At 40.5% G+C, this 17,855-nt stretch overlaps 1 protein-coding gene across 2 annotated transcripts in view; it reads right to left on the bottom strand.

The window, feature by feature from the left end:
* The window catches only part of LOC133551813 (glycerophosphodiester phosphodiesterase domain-containing protein 5-like), a 25,258-nt gene extending 7,410 nt beyond the window's left edge, over positions 1–17,848 (bottom strand). For both annotated transcript variants that reach the window (XM_061898924.1, XM_061898925.1), the window contains exons 1-11: positions 17,480–17,848; positions 17,017–17,193; positions 16,728–16,831; positions 16,542–16,635; positions 10,722–10,781; positions 10,537–10,635; positions 10,359–10,452; positions 3,226–3,371; positions 3,057–3,139; positions 373–523; positions 90–314 (exon numbers count right to left, since the gene is read on the bottom strand). In XM_061898924.1, the coding sequence (XP_061754908.1) occupies positions 90–314; positions 373–523; positions 3,057–3,139; positions 3,226–3,371; positions 10,359–10,452; positions 10,537–10,635; positions 10,722–10,781; positions 16,542–16,635; positions 16,728–16,831; positions 17,017–17,151 (1,191 nt within the window). In that variant the 5' untranslated portion in view covers positions 17,152–17,193; positions 17,480–17,848. The remainder of the gene's footprint in view (positions 1–89; positions 315–372; positions 524–3,056; positions 3,140–3,225; positions 3,372–10,358; positions 10,453–10,536; positions 10,636–10,721; positions 10,782–16,541; positions 16,636–16,727; positions 16,832–17,016; positions 17,194–17,479) is intronic.
* Between the last annotated feature and the right edge of the window lie 7 nt (positions 17,849–17,855).

Below are 17,855 nucleotides of genomic sequence, written 5' to 3'. Positions count from 1 at the left end.
AATAGGAAATGTGCAAGAAACTAAAAGCAAAAAGTTATTTGAAGCTCGGGGACACCAACAATACGATTATTAAGGCGCCGTGATGTCACCTGTGATGGCCGAATGGACGACTCTTTGTGGATGACGTCCAGCGTGCGCTGAATCCACGACATCCTGTACGGGTGTCCTTCTGGGGGCTGGTAGAGGTCAAAGATCACCAGTTTATCAGTGCGAGCCGCCAGCTGGAGGAAGTCCAGCAGGCTGCAGACGGACTGGTTTCCTGCCCGGAGACGCTCCTCCTTTCCGAGCTCGCTCGCCGTGTTGAAGGGATCACTCTTTGCGGGTGGAAATCCGTCAATAAGTTTCATCGTCATCAATAACCAGATGACTTACGGAGAGGAACCAGGACCCGGCGTTGAGACTCTGTAGCTCCGCCCACATAAACATGGCCGCCGAGGTGTCGGTCCGGTTGGGAAAAACCTGGCGAACGTCGGTGGTTCGCTCCAACGTGCGGTCGTGCATCAGGAAGGGAACGCCGTCAAAGCTGTCGGTGTTATAAACAGAAATAATATTTCAGTTGGGAAAATGTTGGGTTTTTTTCATTGCTAAAGACAAAAAAAATATCATTTCAAGCACATTATTTAAAATGTGAGCACTTTTTAAAACTTTGAAATCATTAAGCACAGGAAGTCGAGACTGAATTAAAGTTAAGTTAAAGGCCTACTGAAACCCGCTACTACCGACCACGCAGTCTGACAGTTTATATATCAATGATGAAATATTACCATTGCAACACATGCCAATACGGCCGGTTTAGTTTACTAAATTACAGTTTTAAATTTCCCGCGGAGTTTCTTGTTGAAAACGTCGCGGAATGATGACGCGTGTTTGTGACGTCTCGGGTTGGAGGGGACATATTAGCTCAGCACCACACACGGCTAAAAGTCGTCTCTTTTCATCGCATAATTACACAGTATTCTGGACATATGTGTTGCTGAATATTTTGCAATTTGTTCAATTAATAATGGAGACCATAAGGAAGAACGCTGTTGGTGGAAAGCGGTGGATTGCAGCTGCCTTTAGCACCGAAACACAGCGGGTGTTTCTTTGTTTGTTGTGAAGCTTTAACACAGAGCGGTCAAGCGAACATGTTTCGCTACGTCAACCAGCAAGTTTTTGGATGGGAAAATTGTGATATTAAGTCGGCTCTTACCGGAGACTTCAGTGGATTATGAGACTTCCTCCTGCAGCTCAAAGAGACAGCTGTGATCTTGGCTCCTCCATTGGCTTCTCTGAGAGACACTGGCGTTCACCGCAGCCATCCGACTTTCAGGTATGACTTTACAATCTCACTGAGACACTATTAAAACAATAAACAGATAAGGGATCTTCCAGAATTATCCTAGTAAATGTGTCTAATTACATCTGAAACGGTCCCACTGCCGCCACCTGGAGCCATTGCTTTTTCTTTTTTTTTTTCTTTTTGTGCTTCACTCTAACCTTCCTCATCCACAAATATTTCATCCTCGCTCAAATTAATGGGGAAATTATCGCTTTCTCGGTCCGAATAGCTCTTGCTGCTGGAGGCTCACATTATAAACAATGTGAGGAGCCCTCACACCGGTGACGTCACACGCACATCGTCTGCTACTTCCGGTACAGGCAAGGCTTTTTTATTAGCGACCAAAAGTTGGCACTTTATCGTCGATGTTCTCTACTAAATCCTTTCAGCAAAAATATGGCAGTATCGCGAAATGATCAAGTATGACACATAGAATGGACCTGCTATCCTCTTTTAAATAAGAAAATCTCATTTCAGTAGGCCTTTAAAGTACCACTGATAGTCACACACACACTAGGTGTGGTGAAATGACCCTCTGCATTTGATTAATCCCCTTGTTCCACCACCTGGGAGGTGAGGGGAGCAGTGAGCAGCTGTGGTGACCACGCTCGGGAATCAAACCATATAATCAAAAATAACAATCCCTCTGATAATTACAACATATACATATAATGAACCGAACCATATTTTCTATTAATTTGTTTAGGGTCGATTCTGTTTTGGGATATTTTTTCTATATTTTTATTGTATTTACCAATGTGTTCAATTATTTTGTTGTTGTTTTTATATTCACTCTTATATCCAACAAAAGCTATTCAGTCAAACCACAATTAGGCAACACTTTAAATACTTTTTAAGACGTTTTTCAAACCTTGAAGTATAATTTAAGCATTTTCAATGATTTCAAGTTCTTGTAAGTCTTTACTTAACATGGAAATAGATCCTTTTATATTAGGGGTAGTATCAATAGTTTGAATTTTGGTATCGATCGGATACCAAGTAAATCTGGCGTTAGTATCACCAATACTAATACTTTTTAATTGACAAATCATTTCTTAATTGCTTTTTTTGATAAAATATTAGATACCGTATTTCCTTGAATTGTCGCAGGGCATATAGTAAGCGCCTGCCTTGAATTACTGCCGGGTCAAACTCGCTTCGCAAAACAATTAGCGCATGCTTAGTATCACCGCTTGGTCAAACTCGTGACGTCACGAGTGACACTTCCCCTGTCATCATTTTCAAAACGGAGGAGGCTGATTTCAATGCCGGTAATTTGAAATGCATAAAGGGAAGAAGATTAACAGCTATTAAGTAGGATTTAAGGTCCAAGCTTACATCACACTCAAATTTTTACTGCATGCCTTTGGTAAGTGCCGGAGAGAGAAGAGATTTTAAAATAATTAGCGCATGCTTACTTTTACCGCATGCCTTTGGTAAGCGCAGGAGTGAGAAGAGGTTTTAAATTAATTAGCGCCCCGGCGGCGATTCAAGGAAATACGGTAAATATTATATGCAAATACAACATTACAGTATTAAAATAAGTATATTATTAAGTTCTAGTCAGACACAATTGTTTTAGGGAAAAGTCACTGTAGTCCAAAACAAAATAATGTTTGTATAACATCGATTAACTGCAACAAAAGTATCGATCTGATACCGGTACTCACTTTAGTATCGACACTATTGATATTTGGATCGATACACCCACCCTTAGTTTACGTCTCAAACTGACCTGATGGTGACGTCCGTCTCCAAGCCATCACTTCCTGCCTCCACCGCCTTCTCGAATGCCATTAGTGTGTTTTCTGGAGCTAGCTACCGACAACAGAAACACATATCGTCAAAAACATGTTTTAACGTTTATTTGTTGTTGTTTTTTAGGGTGTTGTCGTCACACTCACCATGGGGGCTCCTCTGTGGGCAATTAGGCCTGGTGGGGGGCCCAGAGTCCCTTCCGGTCTAATACATGGAGAGTACAAGCCCAGGGGCACCAGGTAGACGACCGATAGGAAGACCAGGTAGACGGTCAAAATTAGGCCCCGTCTTACTGCCAAATTAGCAGAACATTTTTTTTTGCGATGAATTGTGTGAATATCTAACTTATTTCCTGTCTGTCTATTGTAAAAATCCTCAAAAGACATTCATTTCATTTTCCTGCACCCTACAGAAGTGGAGGGGAAAATCTACCAAAACTTGTTGAAACGTGACTTACTCTATTCTCTAAATCTACTTTTAACAGAAAAACTAATTCAAAATTTTTTTGTTACTGCCACAATGTGTGTGTGACTTAAAAACCAACCTTTTACATTCAGACAAAATAATTTACCTGAACAAATATAAGTTAACATGCATGTATTAATTTTATCAACGTTAGTAATGTTTACTTAGCATCAAAAATGTTTGTTTTCAGTCATACAGTATTTGACTCTTTGGAGCTCTCTATTGCTTATGTACATTCTGATGCTAGCTGCTAAGGTAGGAAGCTATCACTGCTAAGCTAAGTTTCTTGTTTTTGCTTACAAACAAATTAGCGACGGGCCCTTTGGCTATTTTAAGAGAGTTGACTCTTTTGACTAGGCTCACTAAAACAGGTCGACTCCTTTGGCTCACGGACGTCTTTTCAGTTTGTTACTTAATTCATTAACAATTATTTCAAATTATAAGGTAAATAAATTAAGTGTAAATAACATAAATTATAATTTCTGCATTATATATATATATATATATATATATATATATATATATATATATATACATATATATATAAATATATACACACATAGATATATACACACATATATATATACACATATATATATTTATAAATATATATATACATACATACACACACACACACACATATGGCATATACACACGTGTATATATATATATATATATATATATATATATATATATATATATGTGTGTATATATATATATACATATATATATATATATATATATGTTTGAACTTTTCAAATTTCTAAAATTGGCTTTTATCTGCAAAACAAATTATGAAAAAACAAAATGACTGCGCAACACAATGCAACAAATCGCATATGAAAGTTAAAGGAAAAAGTTAGTATTCACACAACTTTTCTTTAGGTTCTTAAAAGGGGACTGCACTTTTTTTTTTTTAAATGTGCCCTATCATTACCAATCATTAGGTAAGACCAAAACACATGCCTTTTATTCTTTGTGCAATTTGAAGCAGCTAACAGGAATACACTATTTCGCCCAATAAAGCACTCTAAAGAAACATCCAAGAAGCGCCATTGATACTCCATTTATATCTTGTGACCTGAATAATAACCAAGTATTAGCAGTATTGTTATAAGTGCTAATGCAAACCAAGTACTTTTAGCCGTGATCACAGAGAGAGCTGCTGCTCCATTGCCTCTGAGTTGATGAAAGTTAATTCTAGATCAGGCCTCTCTCTTTTTCTTTTAAGCTAAATAAGCAAATGTGTACTGTATTTTTTTAAATACTTTTTACAATCCATCGGATGAGTCAGTGACAACAACCTTTCTCAACATGACTGAAGGAGTAACCTAAACAATGACTCCCTGTAAACACTGTTGGATGTATCATCAAGAATGTAAACACTGCATGGCTATATCAACAAGAATGTATACACTGTGGGATATATTAACAAAAAATCTGTGCGCTAAAAGCAAAGATTTGTTCCCTGGAAAGCGAAAAAAAAGAACTTCATGAGACACTACCGGTGGAATCCAGTGGTCAAAAGTCATCATTTACCTCCCGGATCAAATGGTGAAAAAACTGTTACACTCAACCTGATACTGTGTCTTTTCCAAGACTGTGTAATACATTCAACCTGAGGCTGAAATGATACTGTGTCTTTTCCAAGACTGTAATACACTCAACCTGAGGTTGAAATGATACTGTGTCTTTTCCAAGACTGTGTAAAGACACCTGCAATGGACTTGGTATTAAGCCGAGACCAAGTCAGAATGTTGGTATCAATGGCCATCATGTAATTTCACCCGGAAGAAAGTTAATATACAGATTCTTGCCACTGTCCCAGCCAAATCTGACTGAATATCACAAACAGAAACAAGTTAGCACAAAGCGTAAGACGGACTTAGCAACTGTTCTGAGTGCCAAGGTCAAACAAACGCTTATTCTTAGAAGGCGCCATATCTAACTAACAAACAAACAAAATGCCTTTCCAAGTGCCAATGTCTCAGACATCACAAAGCAGCTACCTGAGGTCCTGTCTCAACACCAAAATGTGCATGTAGGTGTCGTGGATGTCAGAAGCCAGCAGTCTGAAATCCTGAAGAAAGACTTTCATGAACTATTTGAGAGTGTCAACAAAGTGGAAATATCTAAATGTATCAGTGGACATCTCCCGAATATCGACAGGGGGATAAACAAATTCAGCAGGCTGCTTCAGCTAAACACATGGCTGCCCAAAGTCTGAGTCCAGAGGACTGCATTTTATTGACAACTTCAATCTCTTCTGGCAAAGAGTGGATCTGTTTCAAGGGAAATGCCCACACCTGAACAGAGGTGGAGTAATACGACTGACGTATAACCTCAGAATAAGCCTACACCAGATCCTGTGCTGTCACAGAGGAGAGAGAAGGAGAGCGGAAGAAGAACTCCTTCTCCCCTACCACCTAGGAACCCAGCAAAGGATTCAGTTTCAGCAAACACAGGACCTCCAGAATCCCGAAAACAGGATTCTGAAGCAGAAACTCCATCATCATCACCTTATGACTTCCTGACCATCTCGAAAGCTTGGTGAAATCAGGGATTAAAATGAAGCCCCTTACTCCCGACATGGGGCAATCAAGGATTCTTTCATCAAAAAAATATTGCGCCCCTCTTCCTCCTCAGCCTATTCAATTAACCAAAGTTGCCCCAGCTTGGCCAACGCTGCCCATACCTGTAATTCCCATCAGTGTCAATGCTGTTATCTAGGTTTTAAGGGCCTCTGTGCTGATAATTTAGGGGCGGCATGGCGTAGTGGGTAGAGCGGCCGTGCCAGAAACCTGAGGGTTGCAGGTTCACTTCCCACCTATTGACATCCAAATCGCTGCCGTTGTGTCCTTGGGCAGGACACTTCACCCTTGCCCCCGGTGCCGCTCACACTGGTGAATGAATGATGAATGAATGATTGGTGGTGGTCGGAGGGGCCGTAGGCGCAAACTGGCAGCCACGCTTCCGTCAGTCTACCCCAGGGCAGCTGTGGCTACAGATGTAGCTTACCACCACCAGGTGTGAATGAATGATGGGTTCCCACTTCTCTGTGAGCGCTTTGAGTATCTAACAATAGAAAAGCGCAACATAAATCTAATCCATTATTATTATTATTATTATTATAAACATTGCATCAACCAGAGACCCAATGAGGAAGTGCTCCCTTCTAAAACAATAACTACTATCATAGCACATAGATGAGTTAAAAGACAGAAAGTTAGGTTATCCGATCAGAGAAATATAATCCACATTCCTTTGAAGAACACGATGTCTAGGGGTAACTCTAGCTAATCCAAAGCAAACCCAGACCAACAGTTAAAGTACCAATGATTGTCACGCACACACTAGGCGGGGTCCCATTTTTATAGTCTTTTGTATAACTCTGCTAGGGTTTGAACTCACGACCTACCGCAACCTAACCACATGGCCACTGAGCAGGTCTGCGGCTGTTACGGTAAGACTCATAAATGATAGCTGTTTGTGGAAATGATTAGGTTTGAAAACATCGTGTATGTAATTTTGATGATCTGTTTTACTCGTTTACATCAAGTGTGACACAAAGGTTATAGAATGGTTAACAGTAGGGAAAAGACACCATGGAAAAATGAAGGCTCGGTCTGGGCACAGAAAATGGAGTGCCACAGAGCCGAACTGAAATGACGCACATCAAAGCTCCAAAGTCATTATGAGATTTACAAAGAAGAGCTAAATGTTTTCAACAAGAGAAAAATATTTTTCTCAAATCATCACAAACTGTAGAAATAACTCTTGCGTCAGGTTTGCTACAGTCAACGGACTAACAAACCCTCCAAAATTCACTACCAATAGGATTCATTTCTACATCAAAGTGCAATGAGTTTGGAATATTCTTTTATGATAAAGTTCAAAGCATTAAAAATGCAATCATTCCTAGAAAACAAGTAGCGATACTGCACCTAGAGCTGGCACATTTCACTCTGTCACTGACAACACAGTTGATGAAAAAAATCCTCCACAGTCTGAGTCCATCAAACATGATGCCTTAATGAATTACCCACTACATTTCTAAAATCTGTGCTGAGCAGTTCGTTATTGGTGAATCAAGGCTGAAGCAATGTATCTTGTCTCAGACCCAGCCAATGAGGTGTCAAGTTTAAAGTTTGACTACCAGGTGTGACATCTCACACAATAGCACTGATTATTTTACACAGAATTTCCATCCATCCATCTTCTTCCGCTTATCCGAGGTCGGGCCGCGGGGGTAGCAGCCTAAGCAGGGAAGCCCAGACTTCCCCCTCCCCAGCCACTTCGTCCAGCTCTTCCCGGGGGATCCCGAAGCGTTCCCAAGCCAGCCGAGAGACATAGTCTTCCCAACGTGTCCTGGGTGTCCTGGGTCTTCCCCGTGGCCTCCTACCGGTTGGACGTGCCCTAAACACCTCCCTAGGGAGGCGTTCGGGTGGCATTCTGACCAGATGCCCGAACCACCTCATCTGGCTCCTCTCGGTGTAGAGGAGCAGTGGCTTTACTTTGATCTTCTCCCGGATGACAGAGCTTCTCACCCTATCTCTAAGGGAGAGCCAGGCGGAAAGACTAATTACGGCCGCTTGTACCCGTGATCTTGTCCTTTCGGTCATGACCCAAAGCTCATGACCATAGGTGAGGATGGGAACGTAGATCGACCGGTAAATTGAGAGCTTTGCCTTACGGCTCAGCTCCTTCTTCACCTCAACGGATTGATACAACGTCCGCATTACTGAAGACGCCGCACCAATCCGCCTGTCGATCTCACGATCCACTCTTCCCTCACTCTTGAACAAGACTTTTAGGTACTCTCCTCCCCAATCCGGAAGTGGCACTCCACCTTTTTCCGGGCGAGAACCATGGACCCGGACTTGGAGGTGCTGATTCTCATTCCAGTCGCTTCACACTCTGCTGCGAACCGATCCAGTGAGAGCTGAAGATCCCGGCCAGATGAAGCCATCAGGACCACATCATCTGCAAAAAGCAGAGACCTAATCCCGTGGCCACCAAACCGGAACCCCTCAAAGCCTTGAGGGGTTCCGCTACAAATTCTGCACCTACAAATTCTGTCCATAAAACTTATGAACAGAACCGGTGTAAAAGGGCAGCCTTGGCGCAGTCCAACCCTCACTGGAAACGTGTCCGACTTACTGCCGGCAATGCGTACCAAGCTCTGACACTGATCGTACAGGGAGCGAACCGCCCCAATCAGACAGTCCGACACCCCATACTCTGAGCACTCCCCACAGGACCTCCCTAGGGACACTGTCGAATGCCTTCTCCAAATCCACAAAGCACATGTAGACTTGTTGGGCAAACTCCCATGCACCCTCAAGGACCCTGCAGAGAGTATAGAGCTGGTCCACAGTTCCACGACCAGGACGAAAACCACACTGTTCCTCCTGAATCCGAGGTTCGACTATCCGGCGTAGCCTCCTTTCCAGTACACCTGAATAAACCTTACCGGGAAGGCTGAGGAGTGGGATACCACGATAGTTGGAACACACCCTCCAGTCCCCATTCTTAAAGAGAGGAACCACCACCCCGGTCTGCCAATCCAGAGGTACCGCCCCCGATGTCCACGCGATGCTGCAGAGTCTTGTCAACCAAGACAGCCCCACAGCCTCCAGAGCCTTAAGGAACTCCGGGCGGATCTCATCCACCCCTGGGGCCTTGCCACCGAGGAGTTTTTTAACTACCTCAACAACCTCAGCCCCAGAAATAAGAGAGTCCACCACAGATTCCCCCGGCACTGCTTCCTCGTAGGAAGACATGTTGGTGGGATTGAGAAGGTCTTCGAAGTATTCTTTCCACCTATCCACAACATCCGCAGTTGAGGTCAGCAGAACACCATCCGCACCATACACGGTGTTGACAGTACACTGCTTCCCCTCCCTGAGGTGGCGGATGGTGGTCCAGAATCGCTTCTAAGCCGTCCGGAAGTCGTTTTCCATGGCTTCCTTGAACTCCTCCCATGTCCGAGTTTTTACCTCCGCTGAAGCTGTACACCGCTTGGCCTGTCGGTACCCGTCCACTGCCTCCGGAGTCCTATGAGCCAAAAGAACCCGAATTGCGGCTTTCACTTCAGGTAAATTAAGGCTGAAGCAATCGATCCTGTCTCAGAACCAGCAAATGAGGTGTCAAGTTTGAAGTCTGACCACTAGGTGTGACGTCACACACACTATAGCACTGATTATTTGCACACTGAATTTTTATAAATGTAATTTTTTTAACACTGAATTATTTTTTTTATTAAATTGTCAGAATAATTTGATGTAAAAATCATTCAGTGTAATTATTTGTGTGTCTTTCCTAATAAAGACACACATTAACTCCCACCTCCAAAGACATGCACCTGGGGATAGGTTGATTAGTAACACTGAATTGGCCCTAGTGTGTGAATGTGAGTGTGAATGTTGTCCGTCTATCTGTGTTGGCCCTGCGATGAGGTGGCGACTTGTCCAGAGTGTACACCGCCTTCCGCCCGATTGTAGATGAGATAGGCTCCATTGCCCCCCACGACCCCGAAAGGAATAAGCGGTAGAAAATGGATGAATGGATGTGCTTGTCTTACATAAGGATTGTGAATAACAGCCAATATTAAAAAAAAAAAATGCAATTTTACTCCAAAAGAGTGGTTTTGTTCAAGAAGCACCAATCACAGCACTCCTCACCTCCCAGGGGGTGAACAAGGGGATGGGTCAAATGCAGAGGACAAATTTCACCACACCTAGTGTGTACGTGACTGTCATTGGTACTTTAACTTTATTACAACTGAGAATATCCACAGAGCCCACGTCCTCACCTGTGCTGCCCACGCAAAAGAAGTGTAGCGCTACCGGCCAGGCCAGCGCCGTCATCAGTAAGACTCCGCCCACATGCAAATAGGGCGCCGTCACCTGTGGTCACGTGGGGGCAAGAATAACGAGGGGAATCGAACGCGCGAGATGACACGGAAGTTCGGGATTCCACGAGCGCGTCACCTGGAAGGAAAGCAGCAGCGTGCTCCATCCTTGACTCCAAAGGTCGCTCATGACGGAGGTCGCCACCACGGCGAACGTCAGACTCACCGTCACGCCCATCTGACCACACAGGCCACCACATTAGGTACACCCCATTTAACAACACACATATCCACATGATCTGATCTGAGGTCAGTGGAGCTTACCTTGTGCAGCCAATGTAAACACAGCGTTTGCCTGTGGGACAGCAAGCAGATGGCCAAGAGCTGAAAAGAAGCAATGTTTACATCATTACAAACGTTTTTAGGAGCACGCAACCCACGCTACTCTTATCTGACGCCTCAAAAAAACGTGACAGTCCAAACTTTGTTCGTCTTTAAAAGTCGGAAGCGTTTATTTTTTGCTTTAAAGGGGAATATTATCACAATTTCAGAAGGGTTAAAACCAATACAAATCAGTTCCCAGTGGCTTATTTTATTTTTCGAAGTTTTTTTCAAAATTTTACCCATCCCGGAATATCCCGAAAAAAGGCTTTAAAGTGCCTGATTTTCGCTATCTGCGAAGCCACCGTCCATTTTCCTGTGACGTCATCCAGTGATGCCAATACAAACAACATGGCGGATACCACAGCAAGATATAGCGACATTAGCTCGGATTCAGACTCGGATTTCAGCAGTTTAAGCGATTCAACAGATTACGCATGTATTGAAACGGATGGTTGGAGTATGGAGGCAGATAGCAAAAACAAAATTGAAGAAGAAACTGAAGCTATTGAGCGAATAACTATTGACGCTATTCGGCCAAGTCTGCCTTTGCATCGCCGGTAAAATGTGCAGACCAAACGATCGGGACTTTCGCATTGACACTGGAGCAACTTAAAACCGTCGATTGGTAAGTGTTTGTTTGGCATTAAATTTGGGAAACGATGGCTGCAAATACAGCTACAAATGTACACACAGCTAGCCTAAATAGCATGTTAGCATCGATTAGCTGGCAGTCATGCCGCGACCAAATATGTCTGATTAGCACATAAGTCAATAACATCAACAAAACTCACCTTTGAGATTTCATTGACTTTATCGTTGGAAATGCATCTGCTTTGAGTGTCGCAGGGTATCCATTCATCTCTGTGGCATGTCTGTCGTAGCATCGCCGGTAAAATGTGCGGACCAAACGAGTGACTTTCGCATCTTTTGACACTGGAGCAACTTAAATCCGTCGATTGGTAAGTGTTTGTTTGGCATTAAATGTGGATGGAGGGAAAGGCTGGATGCAAATATAGCTACAAATAAGGCATAACGATGCAATATGTACATACAGCTAGCCTAAATAGCATGTTAGCATCGATTAGCATGCCATGCTAATCGATGCACATTCAACGTAAAATAACTTGAATCCGTACCTGATCGTGTTGTTACACCCTCCGACAACACACCGACGAGGCATGATGTCTCCAAAGTACGGAAAACAGTCAAAAAAACGGAAAATAACAGAGCTGTATTGTGTTTGAGAAAATGGTGTTGACTACCTAGGTGACGTCACGTTTTGACGTCATCGCTCCGAGAGCAAATAATAGAAAGGCGTTTAATTCGCCAAAATTCACCCATTTAGAGTTCGGAAATCGGTTAAAAAAATTTTATGATCTTTTTTCTGCAACATCAAGGTATATATTGACGCTTACATAGGTCTGGTGATAATGTTCCCCTTTAATTATAGCCGTCATCGACTGTCACATCGTTGCTTCATAGTCCGCTGACAAACACGCCGCCAAATTTGTTCATTTAGGTTCAAACAGTAAAGACAACAAAAGCGTTTGTGTTTCAAGTTGGGAGAAAAAAAAACAGGTATTCTTTTTTTCTCCAAAAAGAAAGCCTAAATTGAGAAAACGCAAGAGTGCAGTGGGGTCCGTGTATCTTCCGTTCGGGCCATTTGTTCTATTTTCATTTCTGAAACAAAAGTTGGACAGCTATTCAATGAGACTTTTTTTTTTTTTTTTTTTCAAAAGTACAGTAGCAATACCTGACTCAATTTTTAGTTTTGGGGGAAACGCGTTGAAATTCTGTTATTCCATTTTCAAGTTTCATTTTTTGCACTTTTTAAATCTGTGACCCGGAAATAGATAAATAACCGCGCGGATTGGAACACGTGTCCGGAAATACCCATTCCTTCCGTTCATTCTGTTTCCAATTCTTAAATGCAAATCAAAAAATTAAATTAGGGACGTTATTCAATTTTTTTTTTTATATGGCAAATTTTGAAACAAAATATATTGGCTTTTGTGCTGTTATACTTTTATTTTTTCCAGATAAACGCAAAAAAATGTGCAAAAATGTGATGACAAATTGAACCGGAAGCAGTATTTTTTTTTAACCTTTTATTAGTAGATTGCACAGTACGGGTACATATTCCGTACAATTGACCACTAAATGGTAACAGCCAAATAAGTTTTTCAACTTGTTTAAGTCGGGGTCCACGTTAATCAATTCATGGTATTTTAGCCTTTCCTTTGCGTTTCGCATGTTTTTAGCATTACGGTAGCATCTTTGTTCAGCAGGAGTCCTAATGTCGTTTTAAAAAAGTCTCATTAAATAGCTGTCCAACTTTTGTTTCAGAAATGAAAATGGAAAAAAATGGTCCGAAACTTGTTTTTTTGGGACTCCTGCTGAACAAAGATATCACCGTTGTGCTAAAACATGCTAAACGCAAAGTAAAAGCTTAAATTCCGCTTCCAGTTCAATTTGCTATTACAGAAATCATAACGCATTTTTGCACACTTTTTTTCGATTTTTGTGTTTATCTGGAATAATAAAAATCCATAAAAGAAAAACAGCACAAAATCCAATTTTATGGCAATATTCTAATGAAAATCAATCTATTTTTGTTTGTTTTAAAATCAGCCATTTATGATAAAAATCGAAAGACGGCCCTGATTGTATTTGGTATGTGTTTCCAAATTGGAAATAGAATGAACGTTTTTGGTCCGTGAACCTTCCATTCTTTTTCCAATTCTTAAATGCAAATTAAAAACAAATTTTGGGCCATTTTTTCTATTTTCATTTCTGAAACAAAAGTTAGACAACTATTTAATGACACTTTTTAAAAAACGACAATAGGTGTTCTGCTGAACAAAGATGTTATACCGTTATGCTAAAACATGCTAAACGAAAAGGAAAATCTAAAATATTGCTTAAAGTTCAAAGTGTCATCACACAGATAACCACGCATTTTTGCATTTTGGATGAACATAAATTGGATTTTTGTGTTTATTTGGAAAAATTAAAATCCTTAAAAGGAAAACAGTACCAAATCCAATTTAATGGCAATATTTTAATGAAAATCAACCCTTTTTTGTTAGTTTTAAAATCTGCGATATATGATAAAAATCTAAAAACAGCCCTCATTTTGTTTTTTGATTTGCGTTTCAGAATTGGAAATAGAATGAACGTAAGGTACATGGACCGTTTTCAAACTTGTTTCACCAACTTGGCTCTTTAGGGAGCAACATATGACCGAAGTATTCATTTAAAACAAGGCAGAGGTTTTAACAAGCATATTTAATGTGTCCTCAATGTAGCTTAACACACAGTTTAAAATATAACAGTGTTTGAATATTTAAGTCATTTTTTGGAGCCGGAGTGCGGTCAAAAGTTGTGGTTAGATGAGAGTATTTTGTCCCATGATAATAAACTTAAGTTTGGAATCTGATAAAGAAAAAAAAGTAATAGTTTTATAGGTAACCTTATTAGTATTTGCTCTTTGCCCCAGCCTTTAGATTATCTAATCTAATTTAGACATGTTTTTGAATGTAAATAAAAATGATGTAATTAGATCAAATAGGCATTGAAAGGGTTAAAATAAAATAAAAACATGATATGTATGGAGTTTTTTTAAATTTAATTATGGCGGAAGTTCCATTAGAGATTTTCAGAGAAAAAAAAAGTTGTATTTATTTAAAGCTAATATATTATAATGACCCCAAAGGTTTAATACAATTTTCATAATCATGCAAATAAAACTAGAACATTTGATCAAGCAATACAACAATCGAGTAACAATGTAAGTTTTACAAAATATCAAATATTAAATGCTGATACACAATAATTTTGGACTAGAAAACCTCTGCCAGGCTATATCTATCATACAATTTTAAGAAATACTTCTTTTTTTTTCTTCTTCTTTTTTTTATAAATACAGCCTCAAAACGTCATCATTTTGTCCTTATCACCTTTCTGAGAGTTTCATCAAAATCTACTTTTTGAGTTATGTTGCTAATTAACAGACAAAAATTACATAGCCTCCATGTGGAGGTAACAGGGAATAAGCGGTAGAAAATGGATGGATGGATGGATAATGAAGTAACCAATATATCTGTTAAATACCAGGAAAAAACCCCAAATGTATGTATTTTTTTTTTTGAAAATTGAGGAATTTATTATAGAATACGTGAATATGATGAAAATATACATTAGATCATTAAACTTGCAATAAATATATAGATACATTAAAAAAAAAAAATATATATATATATATATATATATATATTTTAAAAATAAAAGTACAATATAAAGTATTTTTCCAAAAATGTGTTTTAAGTCAAAAATAAAGAATACAAATACAAAACATATTTTGACATTTAGGGCAGACAACAGATATATGATGTATGGGAATATGATGTAATGGATAGGAATGTCTGCTGGATGTCAATAAAAAAATGTTTTTTTAAAGTTAAGTGAATTATATTTATATAGCGCGTTTCTCTAGTGACTCAAAGCGCTTTACATAGTGAAACCCCATATCTAAGTTACATTTTTAAACCAATGTGGGTGGCACTGGGAGCAGGTGGGTAAAGTGTTTTGCCCAAGGACACAACGGCAGTGACTAGGATGGCAGAAGCAGGGATCGAACCTGGAACCCTCAAGTTACTGGCACGGCCACTTTACCAACCGAGCTATACCGCCCCATAAATAAAGAAATAGGAGTGTGGGGGAAAAAATCGATTCGAATACGTTATGCGATTCAGAATCGATTCTCATTTTTAAAAAATTTTTTTTTTAATCAATCCAACAAACCACTACACAGCAATACCATAACAATGCAATCCAATTCCAAAACCAAACCTGACCCAGGAACACTCAGAACTGCAATAAACAGAGCAATTGAGATGAGACACAAACACGACACCGAAGAAACCAAAAGTAGTGAAACAAAAATGATTATCAACAACAGTATCAATTTCGAGCATAGCAGTGATTACAAATTTCTCATTGACATTATTATTAGACATTTATAAAATTAAAAAAAAAAGAACAATAGTGTCACAGTGGCTTACACTTGCATCGCATCTCATAAGCTTGACAACACACCGTGTCCAATGTTTTCACAAAGATAAAATAAGTTATATTTTTGGTTCGTTTAATAGTTAAATAAATTTACATTATTGCAGTCAGTTGATAAAACATTGTACTTTACAATTATAAAAGCTTTTTTTTTTTAAATCTACTACTCTGCTAGCATGTCAGCAGACTGGGGTAGATCCTGCTGAAATCCTTTGTATTGAATGAATACAGAATCGTTTTGAATCGGAAAAATATCGTTTTTGAATTGAGAATCAAATCGAAAAAAAATGATATATCATCGAATCGTGACCCCAAGAATCGATATATCATCGAATCGTGACCCCAAGAATCGGTATTTAATCGAATCGTGGGACACCCAAAGATTCGCAGCCCTATAAAAAAAGTTGTACATAAAATCTAATAATCCGATGCATATGCATTTCGATTAATCATGATTAATCACATGTTATACCCACATGCATAATGTCAATAAATATTTAAACAGTGGCCCTCTGAAAGCAACTATTACTGCGATGTGGCCCTCAATGAAAATGAGTTTGACACGCCTGTTCTAAATAGACATAATAAATTAAAATTAAAAAAATGATATCACAAATTAAAAATGAAATATTGTGAATAATAATTGCTTTGAAAAATCCAACATGTTTGCCTCACTATCAGTCGTCTCACCATGAGCATGGCCGTGTAGGAGAAGAAGACGGCGGCGATGACCAGCAGCACCACAGTCCACGGGAACCAGAAGCCCATGTTGCCGAAGTTGAACCTGCACGGCGATACTCATGTTTGTCAAGGGGAAGAACAGGAAGTAGACGTGCAGAGAGTCAAGAGTTTGGTTGTGAGAAGCGTTTCACCCACCAATCAAAGTCATTGTAGTCGTTCTTCACTTGGACCCAGAAGTAGAGAAAAATCAGGGTGAGGCAGAAGGCCGCCACCAGCAAGACCAAGAAAGCGCCTTCCCACTGTCAGGACACCAAACAGGAATTGACTTTTTTTTTGTTTTGTTTTTATCAGCTTTTTTTTCTTTTTATTGCCCCCGTTTCCACGGAGACAATAGCTTGTCCCTTGACCCCATTAAAAAACTTGATCAAATAAACAAGTACAGTAATTCTAACGCAGTATACAGAAAGTGTGGGGGTCACCTGACCTTGCTACAGCAGCAGTCTGCCGGTCCGGCGCTGCTTCTTTGCCGGCGTCGCCACCAGCAGCCGTACAATCTCAGCAAACACGACACGAAGGGTCGGCGGTCCTGTCCGTCGAGGACGACCAGTGTGGACGCCATGGGTTTACTGACGCTCCAAACTCTTGTCCATCACATACACACCTGAAACACAACACTGTCACAATACAATAGCATATAAATATGGACATTGTCATCATCAGCCTGCCCTCAAGATAAGATAAGCTTATCGCCGCACCTTACAGGTACCAAAGGACACTTTAGTGTACTTTCAATGTGAACAAACATTCCAACCAACATGTGCTCGGTGTTGAAACAGCAATACTCAATACATTTAGTGGTTAGAGAGTCCGCCCTGAAATTGGTAAGTCGTGAGTTCAAAACCCCCGCCGAGTCATTTACCAAAGACTATAAAAATGGGACCCATTACCTCCATGCTTGGCACTCAGCATCAAGGGTTGGAATTGGGGGTTAAATCACCTAAAATGATTCCCGGGCACGGCCCACCGGTGCTGCTCTCCGCTCCCCTCACCTCCCAGGTGTTGAAGAAGGGGATGGGTCAAATGCAGAGGACAAATTTCACCACACCTTGTGTGTGTGTGTGTGTGTGTGTGTGTGTGTGTGTGTGTGTGTGTGTGTGTGTGTGTGTGTGTGTGTGTGTGTGTGTGGGTGTGTGTGTGTGTGTGTGCGTGTGTGTGTGTGTGTGTGTGAGAGGGAGACTATGATTGGTTCTTTAACTTCAAAAGCGCACGAGCCAAATTCCTTTCATTTATCCGCCACTTTAAAGGCCTACTGAAACCCACTAC

The sequence above is a fragment of the Nerophis ophidion genome, linkage group LG04, assembly GCF_033978795.1.
Source record: "Nerophis ophidion isolate RoL-2023_Sa linkage group LG04, RoL_Noph_v1.0, whole genome shotgun sequence".
Taxonomy (NCBI): domain Eukaryota; kingdom Metazoa; phylum Chordata; class Actinopteri; order Syngnathiformes; family Syngnathidae; genus Nerophis; species Nerophis ophidion.
This window is presented reverse-complemented; position numbering and strand designations above follow the sequence as displayed.